General features: G+C 35.5%; 1 protein-coding gene and 1 long non-coding RNA gene across 3 annotated transcripts in view; one reads left to right on the top strand and one right to left on the bottom strand.

Annotated features, from left to right (window-relative positions):
* Positions 1-18,440, bottom strand: part of LOC148953146 (superkiller complex protein 2-like) — a 123,922-nt gene that overhangs the window by 18,190 nt on the left and 87,292 nt on the right. Inside the window, exons 17-18 of one of the 2 annotated variants that reach the window (XM_089088329.1) lie at positions 13,990-14,130; positions 12,299-12,503 (exon numbers count right to left, since the gene is read on the bottom strand). In XM_089088329.1, the coding sequence (XP_088944455.1) occupies positions 12,303-12,503; positions 13,990-14,130 (342 nt within the window). In that variant the 3' untranslated portion in view covers positions 12,299-12,302. Of the gene's footprint in view, positions 1-12,133; positions 12,504-13,989; positions 14,131-18,440 lie in introns of those variants that run through there. The other variant, XM_089088328.1, reaches the window with a different exon arrangement.
* On the top strand, positions 12,386-17,187 carry LOC148953147 (uncharacterized). The gene is made up of 2 exons (XR_016141693.1): positions 12,386-12,511; positions 17,106-17,187. It is a non-coding gene; the product is annotated as an uncharacterized LOC148953147 (long non-coding RNA).

Consider the following 18,440-nt stretch of genomic DNA (forward strand, 5'->3'; position numbering starts at 1 on the left):
AGGTCACTTCTAAACCCTTTATATCACTTACAAATATTTTACATCACTCATAAGCACTTTGAATCTTTTAAAGCATTTTAGGTTACATCTAAACCACAGTTCATATATTATCCAGTATGATCATTCCCTATCTCACCCATTATAAAAACCCGGACAGGGGTTTTTATGCAGAAACAGGCTTAACAAGCTAAGGCAGAAAGAAGTGGGAGGAGCTTTTTGTTCACGATGACCAGAAATGATCTGCGATAAGCTTACTGCTAATGCAGAAGCAGGCTAAACAAGCTAAGGCAGAAAGAAGTGGGAGGAGCTTTTTGTTCACGATGACCAGAAATGATCTGCGATAAGCTTACTGTTATATTCTGTCTACTGTGATCTAAACCCTTTATGTCACTTATGAACATTTTAGATTGCTCATAAGCACTTTAGGTCTTTTATAACGCTTTAGGTCACTTCTAAACCCTTTATATATCTTATTAACGCTTTAGATCGCTCAGAAGCTTTATAGGTCACATCCCGAGATCCAAGGAACACTGATTCCTTCTACAAGAAATAATTGTTTTGGGTTAGTAAGAAATTTGTAACAAATTTATTTGATTATTCCGATCAAACAAATACCTTGTTTTGGGTTAGTAAGAAATTTGTAACCAATTTATTTGATTATTCCGTGTTTTGCCCACTTTCAAGCCCCTTTGATTTATCTTTTTGAAGTAACTTAACGAATCAAATAGAACTCGTAATTTTAGTGCTTCAATTTCTACCCAAATTAACAGAGTTTACCTGATTTGATAATAAACCTAAAGACTTTAACACAATAGACCCAAACCTTAACTAATTAACCAAGGTTAATTTTATCAGTTAGAATTTCAGTAGCCTTAAAACTAAGATAATCCCTTTTTTCGGTGAACGACACGTGGACAATAGAAGACGGACTCACACGCGCAAAACAAACGAATATTGAACTTAGAAGAGAGCCATTGGAAGGAAATTATAATTAGAATTACAACGTTTCTCCTCTTTTATTAAATTTACTAATAAATTATAGTTGTCACCGAATTTTGAGCACCGATTCGAATGACCACCTCAGTTTATTACGCTACCAATTGACTGATTGTTACTATAAGATCTCTTGGAAGAAAGATTTATAAATACAATTCAAAACGTTCAGAAGAAACGTTTAGAGGGACAGATCTACCCGGAGCCTTCTTAGAGCACCTATTTTCAAAAAAAGGAGAAAACACCCCCTAAAAGTCATAGAATCTTAATGAAAATGACACCATCAGTTTCAGCGTATCAGTAGAGGTTTCAAGCTCTGCTCTGCAAAAATGTGGAATTTGGTATTTTTAGCCAAAAGAAAGATCACGGATACGTGTTTATTTGCCTTTTTTCTTTTTTCCAGGGGTGATCGTATCGACCCAGTGGTCCTAGAATGTCGCGAGAGGGCTCATTCAAACTGAAATTAAAAGTTCTAGTGCCTTTTTTAAATAAAAAATAACAATAGTATCGCTTTTTACAAAAAAAACTGCATTTTTGACATCTTTTCATACTGCAGTCTCTTCAAAGATATTTGGTTTTTGAAACAATCAAAAAGTCCGTGGTAACAAACTGTATAGTAAGAGCGCCTGTCTCTCTAGTATCCAAAACTTTAAAAAACTTAATTTTGATACCAAAAGATACATCAAAAGAATCGGATTTTTATGCTGATCATGTTAAAGATTCATCAATGATGTGATAATCGTAGGTTGTAGCCAGGTCGTCACTTACTATTCGAATGAAGAAAAAAACATTGGCTTTTTCCTGTTTGTAATCAAACAGTTCATGGTAACGAACTGTATAGTATGAGCGACTCGTCATTTGGCACATTTTCTCAGGTTCGTAACTTTTGATGAGTAAGACTAAACTTGATGAAACCTATATATTTAAAATACGTATAATGTTAAATTACGAATTTAAAACGTAACTTTACGTAATATAAAATGCAAAATGTGCAAAATAATGAAATAAACGTGCAAAATAATGTAAAATTACATGTCAAGTACCAAAAACCTTACCAAAAACCCAACTAATTTTGAAGTTTTCAGATATTTTTCGAGTTTGAATTAAAATTAAAATTATTGCTCAGATATCATAAATATTTTTGCAATTTTACATATCTTTAGCGATTCTGAACTGAAAACTAAAATAAAATTAAATTAAATTTTTTTGTATGGAAATACACATTAAGTCGGGGAGTCGGGTAGTTAGAACCTAACAAAAATAAAACTAATTTAAAAATTTTAATGTATTTTTCTAGTTTGAAATGAAAGATTCAAATTATTACTCGGATACCATAAATATTTTTGCAGAATATAGGAAATTCACAAAAAATACCAGATATTTCGGTCACATATGCAGTGACCGTCTTCAATAGTAAAACTCTGATTCGTCATCAGTTTTGCTACTGATGACGGTCACTGCATAGCCTATGTGACCGATATATCTGGTATTTTTTGTGAATTTCAATCACTGTTTTTGAAACACTTTCTTTTCAAAGGATTTTATCCCTGTTGGAACTTTTATTTACCAAAATATTTTTGCAGTTTACACAATAACTTTAGTGATCCCTTGCACAATCTCTTCGGTAAAATCCTTTTTTCATTGGTTTCGGCTTTGGTCTTTCATTCAGTGTTTGTTCGGATCTTGTCTAGTGAACTCTAAAAGGTTAGATTCTTGTTCTTTTTTTTTTTTTTTTTTCTTTTTTTTTTTAGCACTGAGGACTACTTGGCGGAGGTCCTTTTCGAAATATTTGCTGGTTTTTCGGCTTCATATTTTACCACTGGCTGACAAAATCCTCGTTTTCTCACCCTTTTTTGGTTTTATTTATCATTTATTATTTCCTTTCCTCTATTAGCTTCATACGGCATAACTTACAACCTATGCCCTGGGGGGTTTGTCATCCTTAAATACATAATTTCCAGAACTTTCAACTACGTTGAACAAAATAGCTATCTCTAAACTTTGATTGAATGTGTTTGGGGAAATGGTGAGCGTGAGAGGGGGGTTAATTACTCTCCACTCACTTTCAACTATTAAAAAGGGCAATTTCAATTTCCAATCAAATCAGCCCTTTTTGAAATTTTTACAACAACTTTCTATACAAACCTTATTTACCCCCAGGGCATAACTTACAACCCTTGCACTGAGGGCTCTGAGGGGGTTATCATCCTAAAAGACCTTATTTCAAGAACTTTCAACTACGTTGAACAAATGGATATCTCAAAACTTTGATTGGATGTGTCTGGGAAAATGGTGAGCGTGAGAGGGGTTTAGGTGCCCTTCAATAACTTTCGACTATTAAAAAGGGCACTAGCCCTTTCAATTTCAAATTGAACGAGCCCTTTTTGAAGTTTCTACAACATCCCTTTCTATAAAAACCTTGTATGCCCCCAGGGCATAACTTACAACTCTTGCCCTGAGTGCTGTTGGGGGAAGGGGTTGTCATCCTTAAAGACCTAATTTCCAAAACTTTTAACTACGTTGCATAAAATGGCTATCTAAAAATTTTGATTGGACGTGTTTGGGGAAAAGGTGGGCGGAAGAGGGGGGTTAGTTGCCCTCAAATCACTTTCGACTATTAAAAAGGGTACTAGCCCTTTGAATTTCCAATCGAAGGAACACTTTTTCAAGTTTCTAAAACAAAGTTTTCTATAAAAAACCTTATATGCCCCCAGGGCATAACTGATAACCGTCGCCCTGAAGACTGTGGGGGGAATATTCAGCTCAAAGGTATAATTTCTGAATTTTAAGCTAAATGGAACAAAATGGCTATATAAAAATTTTGATTAGATGTGTTTGATTAGATGTGTTAGATGGGAAATGGTGGGCGTGGAAGGGGTGTTAGTTGCCTTCCAATCACTTTTGACTATTAAAAAGGGCACTAGCCATTTCAATTTCCAATCAAATGAGCCCTTTTAGAAGTTTCTACGACAACATGTTCTTTTAAAAAATCTTATATACCCCAGGGCATAACTTACAACCCTTGCCCTGAGGGCTGTGGGGGGATTGTCATGCTCAAAGACCTATTTTCCAGAGCTTAAAAATACTTTGAACAAAATGGCTATCTCAAAATGTTGATTGGATGTGTTTGGGGAAAAGGTGGGTGTGAGAAGTGTATTACTTGCCCTCCAATCCTTTTCGACTATTAAAAAGGGAACTAACCATTTAAATTTCCAATCGAGTGAGCTTTTTTTGAAGTTTCTACTACAACACTTTCTATAAAAAGAACCTTATATGCCCCAGGACATCACTTACAACCCTTTCCCTAAGGGCTGTTGGGGAGTGTGCTCCTCAGAAACATAATTTCTATCTGAAAATCAACTACGCTGAACAAAATGGCTATCTCAAAATTTTATTGAATGTGTTTCGGGAAATGGTAGGCGTGGAAGGGGTGTTAGTTGCCTTCCAACCACTTTCAACTATTAAAAAGAGAACAAACCACTCTAATTTCCAATTGAATGAGCCCTTTTCGAAGTTTCCACGACAACTTCTTCGATACGAAGTGCCCTGGTCTAAGGGAAAAAATAATAAATAATACATTGTGCCAACATCGTTCTTATATGCCCCCAGGGCATAACTTAAAACCCTTGCCCTGAGGGTTGTGGGGAAGTTTCCTCCTCAAAAATATAATTTTTATCTGGAAATCAACTACGATGAACAAAATGGCTGTCTCAAAATTTTTATTGGATGTGTTTGGGGAAATGGTGGGCGTGGAAGGGGGTGTTAGTTGCCTTCCAATCACTGTCGACTATTAAAAAGGGCACAAGCAACTCCAATTTCCAATTGAATGAGCCCTTTTCGAAGTTTCTACGACAACTCCTTCAGTACTAAGTGCCCTGGTCTAAAACCAAGAAAAAAAATAATACATTGTGCCAACATCGTTCTTTACTTAGGCAGCGCTATTACGCTGCCTATGATTAATTAAAAACTAAATATAATTAAAGTAAAAAAAAACTCCTTGATGGAAATTCCGATTAAAACTGCATTTTTATTGAGACGAACCTCAAAGAATCAGGCAGCTAACTAAATACACTGTATACACTGGTTTGTTCTTCTAATGACTACAGTTCATTTTTTAATTTATAATTATTCTCAAAATAATAAACTTACATAAACACCATTTATAAAGAAATATAAACTGACCCTTTATATAAACCCTGATTATAAACAGAAAAAAGCCTCCGGCCTTTTTTCTTTGGAATAGTAAGAGACGAACCTCAAAGAATCAGGCAGCTGACTCATTCCAATTTATGCAATGATTTGTTTTTCTACTGATCTTCTTTTAATAAAAACTTTTATAATGGAGTTCGATTTTCCGTATGGAAAAATTTTAATTATGATGATTTCTTAAGGAAAATAATTAAAATAATCGTCTATATCATAATTCCTTTTATCACTTCAGTTACTATGGGCCTTGTTCGAAACCCTTATATAGAAAACTTACTTTCCGTTGGTTTGAACAACAAGGGAAATATATTGGCTTGAAAATAAAAAACGTGGCAGCTGCTACAGTCTTCTGCCGAAACAGCATCTTTTTTCTTTTCCACAGATAGCTTGGCACTGGAACATCGTAGAGAGTTGTTACCGGAACAGACAGTCTTCTGTTCCGGTATGGGAAATTTTTACTTATGATGATTTCTTAAGGAAAATAATTTATATAATAATGTATATAATGATTCCTTTTATTACTTCAGTTACTATGGGCTACAGTTCGTTCTTTAATATACGACTGGCAAAAAACACCAAATTCCAAATTTTTGCAGATAGGAGCTTGAAACCTCTACAGTAATATTATCTCATATGATGAATCTAATGGTGTGATTTTCATTAAGATTCTATAGCTCTTAGGGAATGTTCCCCCTTTTTTAGAAAATAAGGCAAATTTTCTCAGGCTCGTAACTTTTTTTTAGGTAAAATGAAACTTGATGAAACTTATATACTTAAAATCAACATAAAAATATAATTCTTTTCATGTATCTATTGGTATCAAAATTCCATTTTTTAGAGTTTTGGTTACTATTGAGTCGAGTCGCTCTTACTATACAGTTCGTTACCACGATCTGTTTGATGATTACAAACAGGAAAAAGCCTACGGCTTTTCTTATTTAGAATTGTAAGAGGCGATCCTCAAAGAATTAGGTATGTAAATAAGTCCATGATTCCTTCTTTAATAATAACTTCGTCAAGGATATGTGTGTGCAAAACCTATATGATTCAGTGGTTAGGATAGCTGGCTCTCTTTCAGTTGACTCGAGTTCAATTCCCGGTATGGGAAATTTTTACTTATGATGATTTTTTAACGAATATAATTAAAATAATCATCTATATAATGATTCCTTTTATTACTTCAGTTACTATGGGCTACAGTTCATTCCTTAATGTAAACTGAAAACTAAAATAAAACAAAATTATCTTGTCCAAAAATAAACGTGTGTGTATAAATATTGCATTCTTATATTACGTCTTATTTGACGTAATAAGTGAAACTATTTAAAATTTTTCGGTATATTTCTTGTTTTAATAAAAAAAAATTAAAATTATTGCACAGACACCGTAAAAATTCCTTCAGTTTCCATTATAACTTTAGCGATCCTGACCTGAGAACTGAAATAAAACAAAAATATCTTGTCGAAAGATAAAAGTGTATACCCTCCGATCACTTTCGACTATTAAAAAGGGCACTAGCTCTTTGAATTTCCAATCGAATGCGCCCTTTTTGAAGTTTCTAAGACAAAGCTTTCTATAAAAACCTTATATGCCCACAGGGCATAACTTACAACCCTTGCCCTGAGGTCTGTGGGGGGAGTGTCCTCCTCAAAAACATAATTTCTGTCTGGAAATAAACTATACTGAACAAAATTTCTATCTACAAATTTTGATTGAATGTGTTTGGGGAAATGGTGGGCGTGGAAGGGGTGTTAGTTGCCTTCCAAACACTTTCGACTATTAAAAAGGGCACTAGCCATTCCAATTTCCAATCGAATGAGCCTTTTTCAAAGTTTATACTACAACTCCTTTGATACGGAGTGCCCTGGTATGAAAAAAAAAAAAAAAATTCGATACGAAGTCCCCAAAAATGTTTGGGGGAATGGTGGGCGTGAGACAGGGGCTAGTTGCCCTCCAATTACTTTCAACTCTTAAAAAGGGTACTAGCCCTTTGAATTGCCAGTCGACTGAGCCCTTTTTCAAGTTTTTACGACAATGCTTGCCACTAAAACCTTAATTACCCCCAGGACATAACTTACAACCATTGTCCTGAAAACTGTGGGGGGAGTGTCCAGCTCAAAGATAAAATTTCCGGACCTTTCCACTGTTTTGAACAAAATGGCTATCTCAAAATTTTGACTAGATGGGTTTGGGGAAATGGTGGGCGTGGAAGGGGTGTTAGATGCTCCAATCATTTTCGACCATCATAAAGGGCACTAGCCATTTCAATTTTCAATCGAATGAGCCCTTTTTGAAGTTTCTACGACAACGCGTTGTATAAGAACCTTATATACCCTACGGGCATAACTTACACCCCTTGCCCTGAGGGCTGGAGGGGGGGTGTCATCCTCAAAGACCTGGTTTTCAGAACTTTCAACTAGGTGAGCAAAATGGCTATCTCAAAAACTTTATCGCATGTGATTGGGAAAAGATGGGCGTGAGTAAGCGGTTAGTTGCCCTCTTATCCCTTTCGACTGCGACAAAAGTCAATACTCCTTTTGAATGAGCTGTTTCTGAAGTTTTTACGACAACACTTTCTACAAAAATCTTATATGCCCCCAGGGCATAATTACAACCCTTGCCCTGAGGGCTGTGTGGAGTATCCTCCTCAAAAATATAATTTTTATCTGGAAATCAACAACGCTGAACAAAAAAGCTACCTCAAAATTTTGATTGGATGTTTTTGGGGAAATGGTGGGCGTGGAAGGGGTGTTAGTTGCCTTCCAATCACTTTCGACTATCAAAAACGGTACTAGCCATTCCAATTTCCAATCGAATGAGCCCTTTTCAAAGTTTCTACGACAACTCCTTCGATACGAAGTGCCCTGCTATGGAAAAAATAAAAAACAAATAATACATTGTGCCAACATCGTTCTTTACTTAGGCAGCACGATTGCGCTGCCTAAACAGAAAAGAAAACAGAAATGTAAAACAAAATTGACAAATTTAGTATGTGATGGCGGAAAGTAAAATTTTGGGAGAATTATAAAACAATGGGAGGACAAAATAACTAAGGGGGAATAAAGAGGTCTTAGACCCATTGGAAAAACAAACAGATAAAATCAAAACATAGAATTGAATGGATTACAACGGGTTTCGGAGAAGTCGGGAGGTATTAAATTTCGGGTTGGATCGGTAAGAATTGAGAAGGAATCTGGGCCCTGTCTCAGCAATTCTAAGGGGTATTTGGCCTCTTTTGAGGGGGAACAGCCTCTTGGGGGAGCCATGGATGATAGCTGGTTACCTCAACACAAAACTGGTGGGCCTGTTGTGATCCCTTAGCTGAGGCCTTGCTTTTCCCATCTTGGGTCCTTGGGACATACTCTCTCCCATTACACATCATATTCCGTTGAAACCTTTAACTGGTAGTCCCATTCGCTGTTCTTACCCTGCATGGGAATCGACACTTATTTCATCCAAATCTTATTCCTTGAGGCATAGATCCAAGTTTCACGTGCAGTTGGCATCGACGTTCATTCTTCAATCGATTATTCCATTGGACGGGACCCAGAAAAACTGATTCATGGTTCGTTCAGATTTTTACCTGATTTCCCTGTACCAGTATACCCCAATAGTTTTCACGGTCCCTTGTATTTTCGGCCATGATTAAATTAAGGTTATACCATGGAGCAAGTCATACTTTAATTCAAATGTGGATTTATTTTCATCGTTCGAAGTTAAAAGGCTAATTTAGCCAGTCCCTTTTGATGTCTGGCATCTTCTCATATACCAGAATACCGATTCTTCCTTTCTCTTAGATGTAAATTTTGCAAGAGCGAGATAGTTCTTGTTATCGTGGTACTAACCTCTGACTAATGATAACCCAAGTCTATATATGATTTTTATCCCTTTGGTTAGGCCAGAAAATTACTTGAGAGCAGTAGTACAGACATTGCTAAGAGATGGAAGATCAGAAGACTAATAGAGATTTTCAAGTGGATATTTACTGTTTTGTGTTGTTAAAAACTGACCAGCGTGGCGCGTGAATGACCATTTATCGAACGGGGGAGGTGTTGGGGCCCGTACCCCTTATTATCAGATAAATGTGCCTTTTCTCTAATACATTTCTTTACCTATAATGTAATTTTTATTGGAACGTTAAACTCTCGTAGAGGCTAGCCTGTTTTCAATGGCGGTTTAAAGCCATGAATTTACAAGAGGGAATAATAGGTTTGTATTGAAGTTCTATTTTAGTCTTCTCAAGGGCTAGCTAAATCTTGCCGTTGACTTATAATCTATGGATAAAGTTACTTCAATTTTTGGGGTCCATTGGCTTCATTGGCCCACGTCGTCATGTGATAGTGAAAGAGGTAAACTTACCTTTTTTCTGTATATACGTTGTTTAGTCAGTTCCTGTTCAGAGTTCACTGAAATAATATTGGATTTGACATTGTTAAACAAAAGTGAGTTATATTTCTACGATTGTATATGTTTATCCCCCCAAGCCCTGGTAGGGTTAAGAAGAAAGTATTTGGAGTTACCCGTCATTGTAATATCCACTGGACCCTTCAAAGATATATTTATATATATTGGTAGCACTGGCTGTGGCACCGTGGGCCAAATAGTGTGGCACTTGCTCCCCCACAGGTAGTACACTTGTCTTGCCCACAATGGTCAAAGCTGTGGTAAGTCCACCTCACGAAAGAGCAAGGGCAGAAGTCGTTGAATCCGTGGCACGTCAGAGTTGATCGTGGCACCGTGGCCACGGTGCTTACGCTGGCTACAGCGTTGGTGTCAGAGACCTCTTACCATTGTCTTCAGGATTGACCCTGGGAGCCCCTTAGATTTCTAATACTGATGGCAGAATAGTTCACGAGAGACTATATTTTAGTCTTCTCAAGGGCTAGCTAAATCTTACCGTTGACTTATAATTTATGGATAAAGTTGCTTTAATTTTGGGGTTTCATTGGTTTCATTGGCCACGTCGTCACGTGATAGTAAAAGAGGTAAACTTATATTTCTTCTGTATATGCGTTGTTTAGTCAGTTCCTGTCCAGAGTTCATCGAAATAAAATTGGATTTGACATCGTTAAATAAAAGTGAGTTATATTTCTACGATTGTATTGTTTTTTGTTTTTTCCCAATCCCTGGTAGGGTTAAGAAGAAAGTATTTAGAGTTCACCTTCATTGTATTATCTACTGGAGGGCCCGCCAAAAATATATCTATATATCGATTATTGGTAGCACTGGCCATGGCACCGTGGGTCAAACAGTGTGACACTTACTCCCCCACAGGCAGTACATTTGTCTTAAACAAAATCGTCAAAGCTGTGGCAAGTCCACCTCACGAATGAGCAAGGGCAGAAGTCATAGAATCATTGGAGCGTCAGATTTGATCGTGGCAACGTGGGCCGCGGTACTTACACTGGTTACAGCGTTGGTGCCAGAGACCTCTTACTACTGGCTTCAGGATTGACCCTAGCAGCCCGTTAGATTTCAAATACTGATGGCAGAATAGTCCACGAGAGACCATGGGCCACGATACCATACACTAATACCATCAGTAGTGGCACTGGTGATTCTGTACCACGTACACTGGTGGCGTTAGAGTAATTACAGGAGCCAAAGCGTAGGGGACTAAAGGAGGGAATAACATGGGTGCAAGGGCCCAGGGCCAGAGGCGCAGGTGACAGAATACCATGAAAGGGGCATTTTGCTAGCCCACAGGTGCGCTTCACAGGCCTTTATGACTAGTTTATTCTGATGTATGTACTTGTATACATTTTTAATGAAAACTAACGAATAATTATCTTGGATATGCTACTTTTCTTACCTTTAATCTTTAAATCTTAAACTCAAGTCAAACGAATACAAGTTACAGGCAATTATGCTTTCAGTGCATTCAATTAACTTCTTTCCAAGTTGTATAGTTTGTCTTGAGTCATTCAGATTAAAAAACCTTGTAATTATTTTAGGTTTCCAAAACACTTCTTTTGGCTGATGCCTCTGTGATTGGCAAGGTAAACAAAATTTTCAATTCTCTTGTTGTATTCTGGTACATTCTATTCAAACAATTTCTGTAAATTAAGCTTAAAGCTTTTTTTTTTTAGATCGGCACATTTGTTGAACTGAGATGGGAGAGAATTCATGCGAGACAATTCCATACGCGGTTCATCACTTAAAATATTATGCTTTGTTTCATTTCCCATGAAAAGTATTTTCTAAGTTCACACAATATACTCTTAAATAGGCAGCTGACGAAGAAGAAATAAAGAAGATTTTTAAGAATAAAACTTAAGATTTAAATTACTATCCGACGTGCTTTAAATAAGGAGTCCTTAGCACTTCTGACATGAAACCTTTGTCAAAAATTTCCGTTCCGTCTTTTAGAATTGAACTTGGATTTTCTTTGCAATTTCCATTTTATCAAAAATCATTTCCTTTTCCTCTGTTAGTGGCGTCGTTTGGGGGGGGGGGCAGTTGCGCCCCCCAATAATTTGAAGAAAAAATTGTTATATAGCCCATGTCACTTGACTATCCAGATGTGGACCCTCTTGCCCCCCCAAAAAAAAAATGCTGGAGCTTCTGTCCTCTGTCCTCTGCAGTCCTGAAATGTCTAAGATAAGCTGATATTTCCAAGAATATACGAGCTAGATCATATTTTAGACCTAGAACTAAACTAAGTTACCATTTTTGAGCTTCTTTTCAACCGAAGGACAAAGGAAGCGGGGTATAGTAAAAGTGAAATAACAATCTTTACCTTATTAAACAATCATAGCTTTTCTATTTCTAGCAATAAAATAATATTTTAGTTTTGAACATGATGTTGGATGGAAGGGAGGGGGCGTGTCTCTTCTGTGCACCCTTGAGCCTTGAAAAAATTTAAATGATAAATTTTATCATTTTCGATTCCTTTGGACCCTCTTCGCAGACTTAACTAGATTTTATGGGCTACAAGAGGCTTTATGGCTCTTTAAACGTTCTCTATAAAAGAATATTTTGCAACGCAATTTATCATCTTGAAAAAAGAAGGCTGTAGTCTTGAGTGTTTTGCAAGATATAAAAAATCACGAATAAAGTACAAGATTGACTGAAAAAAAAAGAAAAAAAGAGAGTTCACTTTGTCACTGTAGATAAAGGCTGGCTTGAAAAACAATATCCCTTTTTATCTTAGTTGAAGCAGCTTCCATCTTGCCTTGAAGAATTGGATCGCCAACGATGCGCGCTGCATCACAAACATACCGTATTGTTTCATCTAGCCGTTGTATCGTTCGTACTATAGTGCCCTCTTGGACATCAGTCAGTTCCGTGATTGCACAAAATGGCTAAAAAGGTAAATGCCTAAGATATACGATTGTGGTTTATCTAAACAAATCGCCAGAAGTTATGCACTTTACTGAGCCATACAGTAAATTACTATCTATGTCACATTTAGTAGTTTCTATCTTAGAATATCAAGCAGTCTATAGGTCCAAAATTTGATCATATTACACCTCTTTTGAAATACTATAGTTAAGGAAATATTTAGAAAACATAGTTGAAGGGTTGAAGAGCCCAAACTCTACTATCACATCCACTTGACAGAGACGTGTTGTACCAGTTTCACGCACGTGACCGTTCAAGGATTATCCCAGGAATAATATTATGTGGCCAGGCAAGCTTTCCAAACCAAAAGACGATAAGTATTTTACTCTTGGTATTTAGTTGTCATTCAAGTTGATATTTAAGAGTATTTAAATTTTAAAATTTGCTAATTATAAATACTAGTATACGGCATATAATTACAACATGAGAGTCCTAAGACATTAAATAGCGTTTAACCGACATTTCTCACAGTGATTCCCGATTTTCGCCACAGTCTGTATCCAATGATTTCTGAGCTTTTGAATTACAAGGTTAATATTGAAATATGGAATCCTCAAATTAAAATGAAGTAAGTAAATCTTCACAAATATCTTTCGATTTTCATCAAAATTTGTATTTGAGTGTTTCCGAAGTCTCTAATTACAAAAATAAGGCTACAATCGCAATGTGAGCATCCCAAAACAAAAAAAAGCCATACCTGTTTCCCAGATTACTTCTAATTTCACAATAGAGTTCGTATTAAAGGATTTCTGAGCTTGATGATTACAAAATTAATTTCGATAATGCGATTTAGAAAATCAAAAATAGAAACAAGAATTAAGAATTTGGATGAGAAAACGGAAATTATAAAAGAAGAGTTCGAAGAAAAGTGCGCAACAAGCGAATTGAACGATAGCTTCAAGGATATAGCTCCATACACCAAACTCGTGGGGCCACAAGCCCTTAAACCACCCACCCTTCAAAAGGCTAAAGAACCGTTTGTAGTTTATTAAAAACTAAAGATATTTATTTCGAAGTGATATTTTATAAGGTTTTTTGAGGCTTTGATTTCCTACACGTTTGAAAGCAACAGATTTAAAAGGAGAGAACATTAGTTTCGTATTGCAAACGTAACAGGAAACGGAGTGACACGAACACATTTATAACAACCCAATTTTTTTTAAAGTTCGACTTGTACTTCGATTAAAAAAAGAAAATGGTATGATAAAGGAAAAAAAAACTGTTCAAATAACATATCGTTTTAAGTAAATCTAGCCCTACTCATATTTGTGGCGATTTCTGTGTGAACTTTCATTCGTTCATTCAAAGAATTTCAGTTGTTTTAAGTTTGACTTCTTTTATGGGTTAGTTGGCACTCGTTTTATTAAGTTTTAATATCACTTTTTAACTTCCGTTGAGATTTTTTTTTTCAATTTGACCAATACAAAAAGGGAACAAATAGCTTACCACACCCATGGCCCACTTGTGAACGACTTCAACCAAGCCAAACTGAAATTGATCTACGTAATCTCCAATTGCTTCTTTCAAACCACATTCCTGTTGAGTTTGTCCAATCAATCTTGCTATCTTTTGAACCATTCCTATATTCTGGGAAAGAGCGATAGGAAGTAAGAAAAAAAAGAAAGAAAAGAGAAGAAAAAGCTTGATGAATGCTAAAAGTTCTCCTTAAAAGTCACACAAGAACAAAAAAAGTAATATGAAAGAAAAAAAAATGAGAAGTCTAACAAGGGTTCTCCAAAAAAAGTCAGTCAAGATCAGAAAAAAAATATGGTTAAACTATGATCACAGAAGTTCATTAAACCTTGACTGATACTGACCCTCAGGAAAATCTAGAACATCATTTCCGGTGTCATCTTCGAAAAATTTGCTTAAGAATTCCGTCTACCGCAAATGTACACCTAAACAGAGAATTTGCTGAGTTCAAATCTTTTGGAAAGGATATAAGGACTTTTATTGCCAAGGATTCAAGGAGTTTACTGCTTAATTCGCAATATTTCAAAAATGATCATAGATTAAGAATAGCGAAGTAGTTGACAATTCTAGAATGCAATTAATGTTTGTCGACGCAATCACGATATAGAGCATTCCATTGATATTTTACCCAGTTGTATACTTGTAACAGATGGCATAGGTACAACCATATTTTTAACAGCACTTATTTCCATATTTTTACTTGTGCTTCTTCTCTTAAAAATTGCTGACTGTTTTACCTAGCTCTATCTGTGAGATACCTACTCCTGATTCTGATATAAATTTACACATTGCTTAAAAAGGTGAAACTACATTATATTTCACTCTTCTTATAAATTCCAGAATAATTCAATTTTAGGCTATGATCAGAGCCGTTCAAAGAGGGGAGGGGGAGGCATGGCTGGGGCTTGCCCACTTTGATCAAATCTTTCACTTTGATTCGGATGTCGGGAGGGGGGCACTATAATTAATTTCCCCCCGGGCGCCACCATCCCTAGTAACGGCTCTGGCTATGATTCAGCAAGAAACAAAATGAAATCCAAATTCTAGGACTATTTTTAACTTGTCACAATGGAAAATGATATGTGCCTAAGAAATAGCTCTGCTGATCTCCTATTGACCGCAAATCCGGTGTCAAAGATTTGTATTACATTTACAGTAAATTCATACAAGTCAGAAGCATGTTTTAATTTATTATCGGGATTTTTCTTCTACTGATATTTCTTTGCATTAGCTTATTGACAAAAAGAAAAACACAAAACAATAGAATATCGAAAAAATTCTAGATAATTTCAGTTTGATCGGAAAAGAACATGTGTGATTTTTGGATAAGCTGGCAATAAATATATTAAAAAAGACAGAAATCAAATAAAAAAAATATTTTTCAAATGAAAGTAAACAGCAAAGTCAAACCTTGAACACAGCAGAAATTATCGTATATATGAGGGGGGTTGCCGCTCTCCACAAACCACCCACTCTTTACAGTAAAGCTACAAAATACTATGAATATTAATAATGCCCTCAACAAAATAAACTTCAGTACAAAGAGAGGATGGTCTAAGAGGCGAGAGCCGCCGCTATATAAAGAATAATTTCTGTTCTTTTATACTTTTAACATGCCTGTTTACTTTCATTTGAAAAAAACTTAATCTTTTCATATAATCGACGCTTGCAAGGACGTTTCGATAGAAACGGTTATCGCGTTATAATTTCAAATATTTTGTTTATAGATATTCTAAAATCAACAAATGCTTGTCAAACAGGTTATGTTCGCATAAGCCTAGATAGATACACTGCCCCGTTTATATTTATACAGTATGGCCTTGTGGGTATAATGCAATTTAGATGGTGCCTTTTGTTTTAATGATATAAATTAATTTTAACTATTATTGAAAGGTGTACGAGCCAATAAACAATTTTTATAGGGAAAACCGATCAAGACAATCTATAAAAGTTCGAGAGCCACTGGCGTTATAACAATAAGATTAACAATTATAAAAATATTGCTAGGTCTTAGGCTACATAAATAATTAATAGGGGCTGGGTTGGTAGATATATATATATATATATATATATATATATATATATATATATATATATATATATATATATATATTTGGGGGGCGGCAGGGGGGGGGGGTGCAGGTACAGTGCGGGAAGCCCCTGAAAGTGCAATTACGGGCATATACCCTCAGACTTTACATGAGAGGTATATCAGGTATGGAGGTAGGAAGAGGGGATCTACCCCATACTCCCTTCATTTCGACGGACGCATTTAGTAATTAAGGGCAATATGGGTGTCGAGGATGTGACAACTGCCTCTTATTATGCGTAAAGAGTGTGGGATTAGGCGCACAACAATTTAGTTGAATTAGCTTCAAACAATAAAATTTTTGTTACAAAGATAGAAAAGGAGATTGGTAAATAAAACTCTAGTAATTACCAGCTCTAATAATTATGTGATTTCTAAAATACGTTCGAAAGAGTCATAGTCAAACTTTAGCATACGGATGAGGAAATTAAGGGGCTGTTAACAACCCTGATAAAACTGATGATTTATATCCATTTCAAGTTTTAACTTCGCTGTTTATTTAAATTCCGAAAATACTTTTTATTAATTTTATAAGAACTAGATATGCATCTATATTTAAAGGTATTATTGAATGGATTCATACCAATAGGAACAAACTAAAAGTTTGCATACTGAGTTCTCTATTTCTTTTGGAAAACTTATGCTTGGTTTGATATTTCTTATTAAAGCTTTTTCTAAAAAAAAAAAAAAAAAAAAAATCTTAGTAATCCCAAAAATGTATTCCAGCATTGCTTGTGCGAAGTTTTGGAATTTTGACTCTGCTGAGCAAAATGTTACAAGACTTTTCTTTGTTTACAAGTTTAGGAAACATAGGTCACTTGTCCTGAACTTGGAAAAAAATGGCGACATTTTATATTTGTTAAATATGAAGTTTTAATGAATACTAATGCCAGTTACTAATTTGTTAGTATTTTGGCACATTTTAAATTTGCTTTCACCTTGTAATTTGCTGCTATCTTAGACCCGACCACATTTTTGCAGTGATCATATTGTATTTCAGGAAAACAAAAAATGGAGAAAATGAGAAAACAAATAGACAGAACCAAAGGAGGGTGATTTCAAACCCAATAATTTCTGATGCTTCAGGAAAACATTTTCTGGCTGAAATTTATCTCATCTGGTTTTGAGTTTTCATAATATAATTTTTTCGTTCTTCGTTTTTACACGGGTCATGTATAGTCAGTATAGTCTCAGAACGTATTTATATAAATATTTTATTTACTATGGGCGGTGGTTAGTTTTTTACCAGGTTGCAGCTACCATTGCAACCATGATACTGTATTGGTTATAATGCTAAACGGGGAACGTGCTCATAGGGTTCTCCATACTCTAAGATAATTCGTCTTTTACTGTAATTATTCTTGAAAGTAAAAAAATTTCACTCTTAGATTAATAATTGAAAAGTGCCTGTAACGTATATTATACACAAGAAAATGGTTTACTTCAACGGCATTTATGGTTTTAACCGACGATTATGACGTCATTCTTTTTGTATGCGAAGATGCAGTAAATTGCTTTTGTTTTAAATCTTGTGTTTTTTTTTTTATTACAAAAGGCATTAGATACAGCAATTTCATTTAAAATGAGCACTTAGAAGCTCTCGATGACGTTCCAGTGCCCGGGAGAAGGAAAAAAAAAAAAAAAAAAAAAAAAAAAAAAAAACAGAAACAAGAGGATAGATCAGTCCTTCTCATTCAAATTTTCAAATATTTCAAAGTAGAGTAACAAAACTAAGTCATTGCCATATTTGATCTTTCTTTCCTTAGTCACCATTGAAGTGCATTTGGAATTTTTTAATGTTTTCTATGAAGAAGTAAGTAAGAAGTTATGTTGAAAGTAAGTAAGAGGGTCAACAGTCCGCTTGAAAACAAAAAATGTGTGTAAATATTCTTGTATTCTTCCATAAATACTATGTCACAGCTTCGCTTCTTGAAATGAAGTTGCTAAAGAAAACCACACAAAGCAAGTCAACAAAATTACAAACGTTTTTAACATAAAGCACGTCCTGATTAAACCAGAATAAATCTCAGCATTACGAGCTCACACGATTTACTGCATTTATGTAACTCTCAACCAATTTCTGTGCAAGATGTTTCCCAGAGAAAGTTCCTACGGATTGTTCGTGGTACCCGAATGACTGACCGTATTTCAAACAGTTGGCTGTACGAAAAGCGTGGTTCAATCCTGCTTTCTAAGACTATAATGAGAGAAAGGCTGAGATAACTAGGGCACGTTCTGCGGATGAAAGATGAAAGCTTACCAAAGATTGTCCTTTTTGGCCATCCGTCTAGAACTAAACAGAAAGCAGGTCGTCCACGGTTGGGGAGGGAGGATG

This window comes from Artemia sp. Qi Xiang Cuo, chromosome 4, assembly GCF_049724085.1.
Source record: "Artemia sp. Qi Xiang Cuo chromosome 4, ASM4972408v1, whole genome shotgun sequence".
NCBI lineage: Eukaryota > Metazoa > Arthropoda > Branchiopoda > Anostraca > Artemiidae > Artemia > Artemia sp. Qi Xiang Cuo.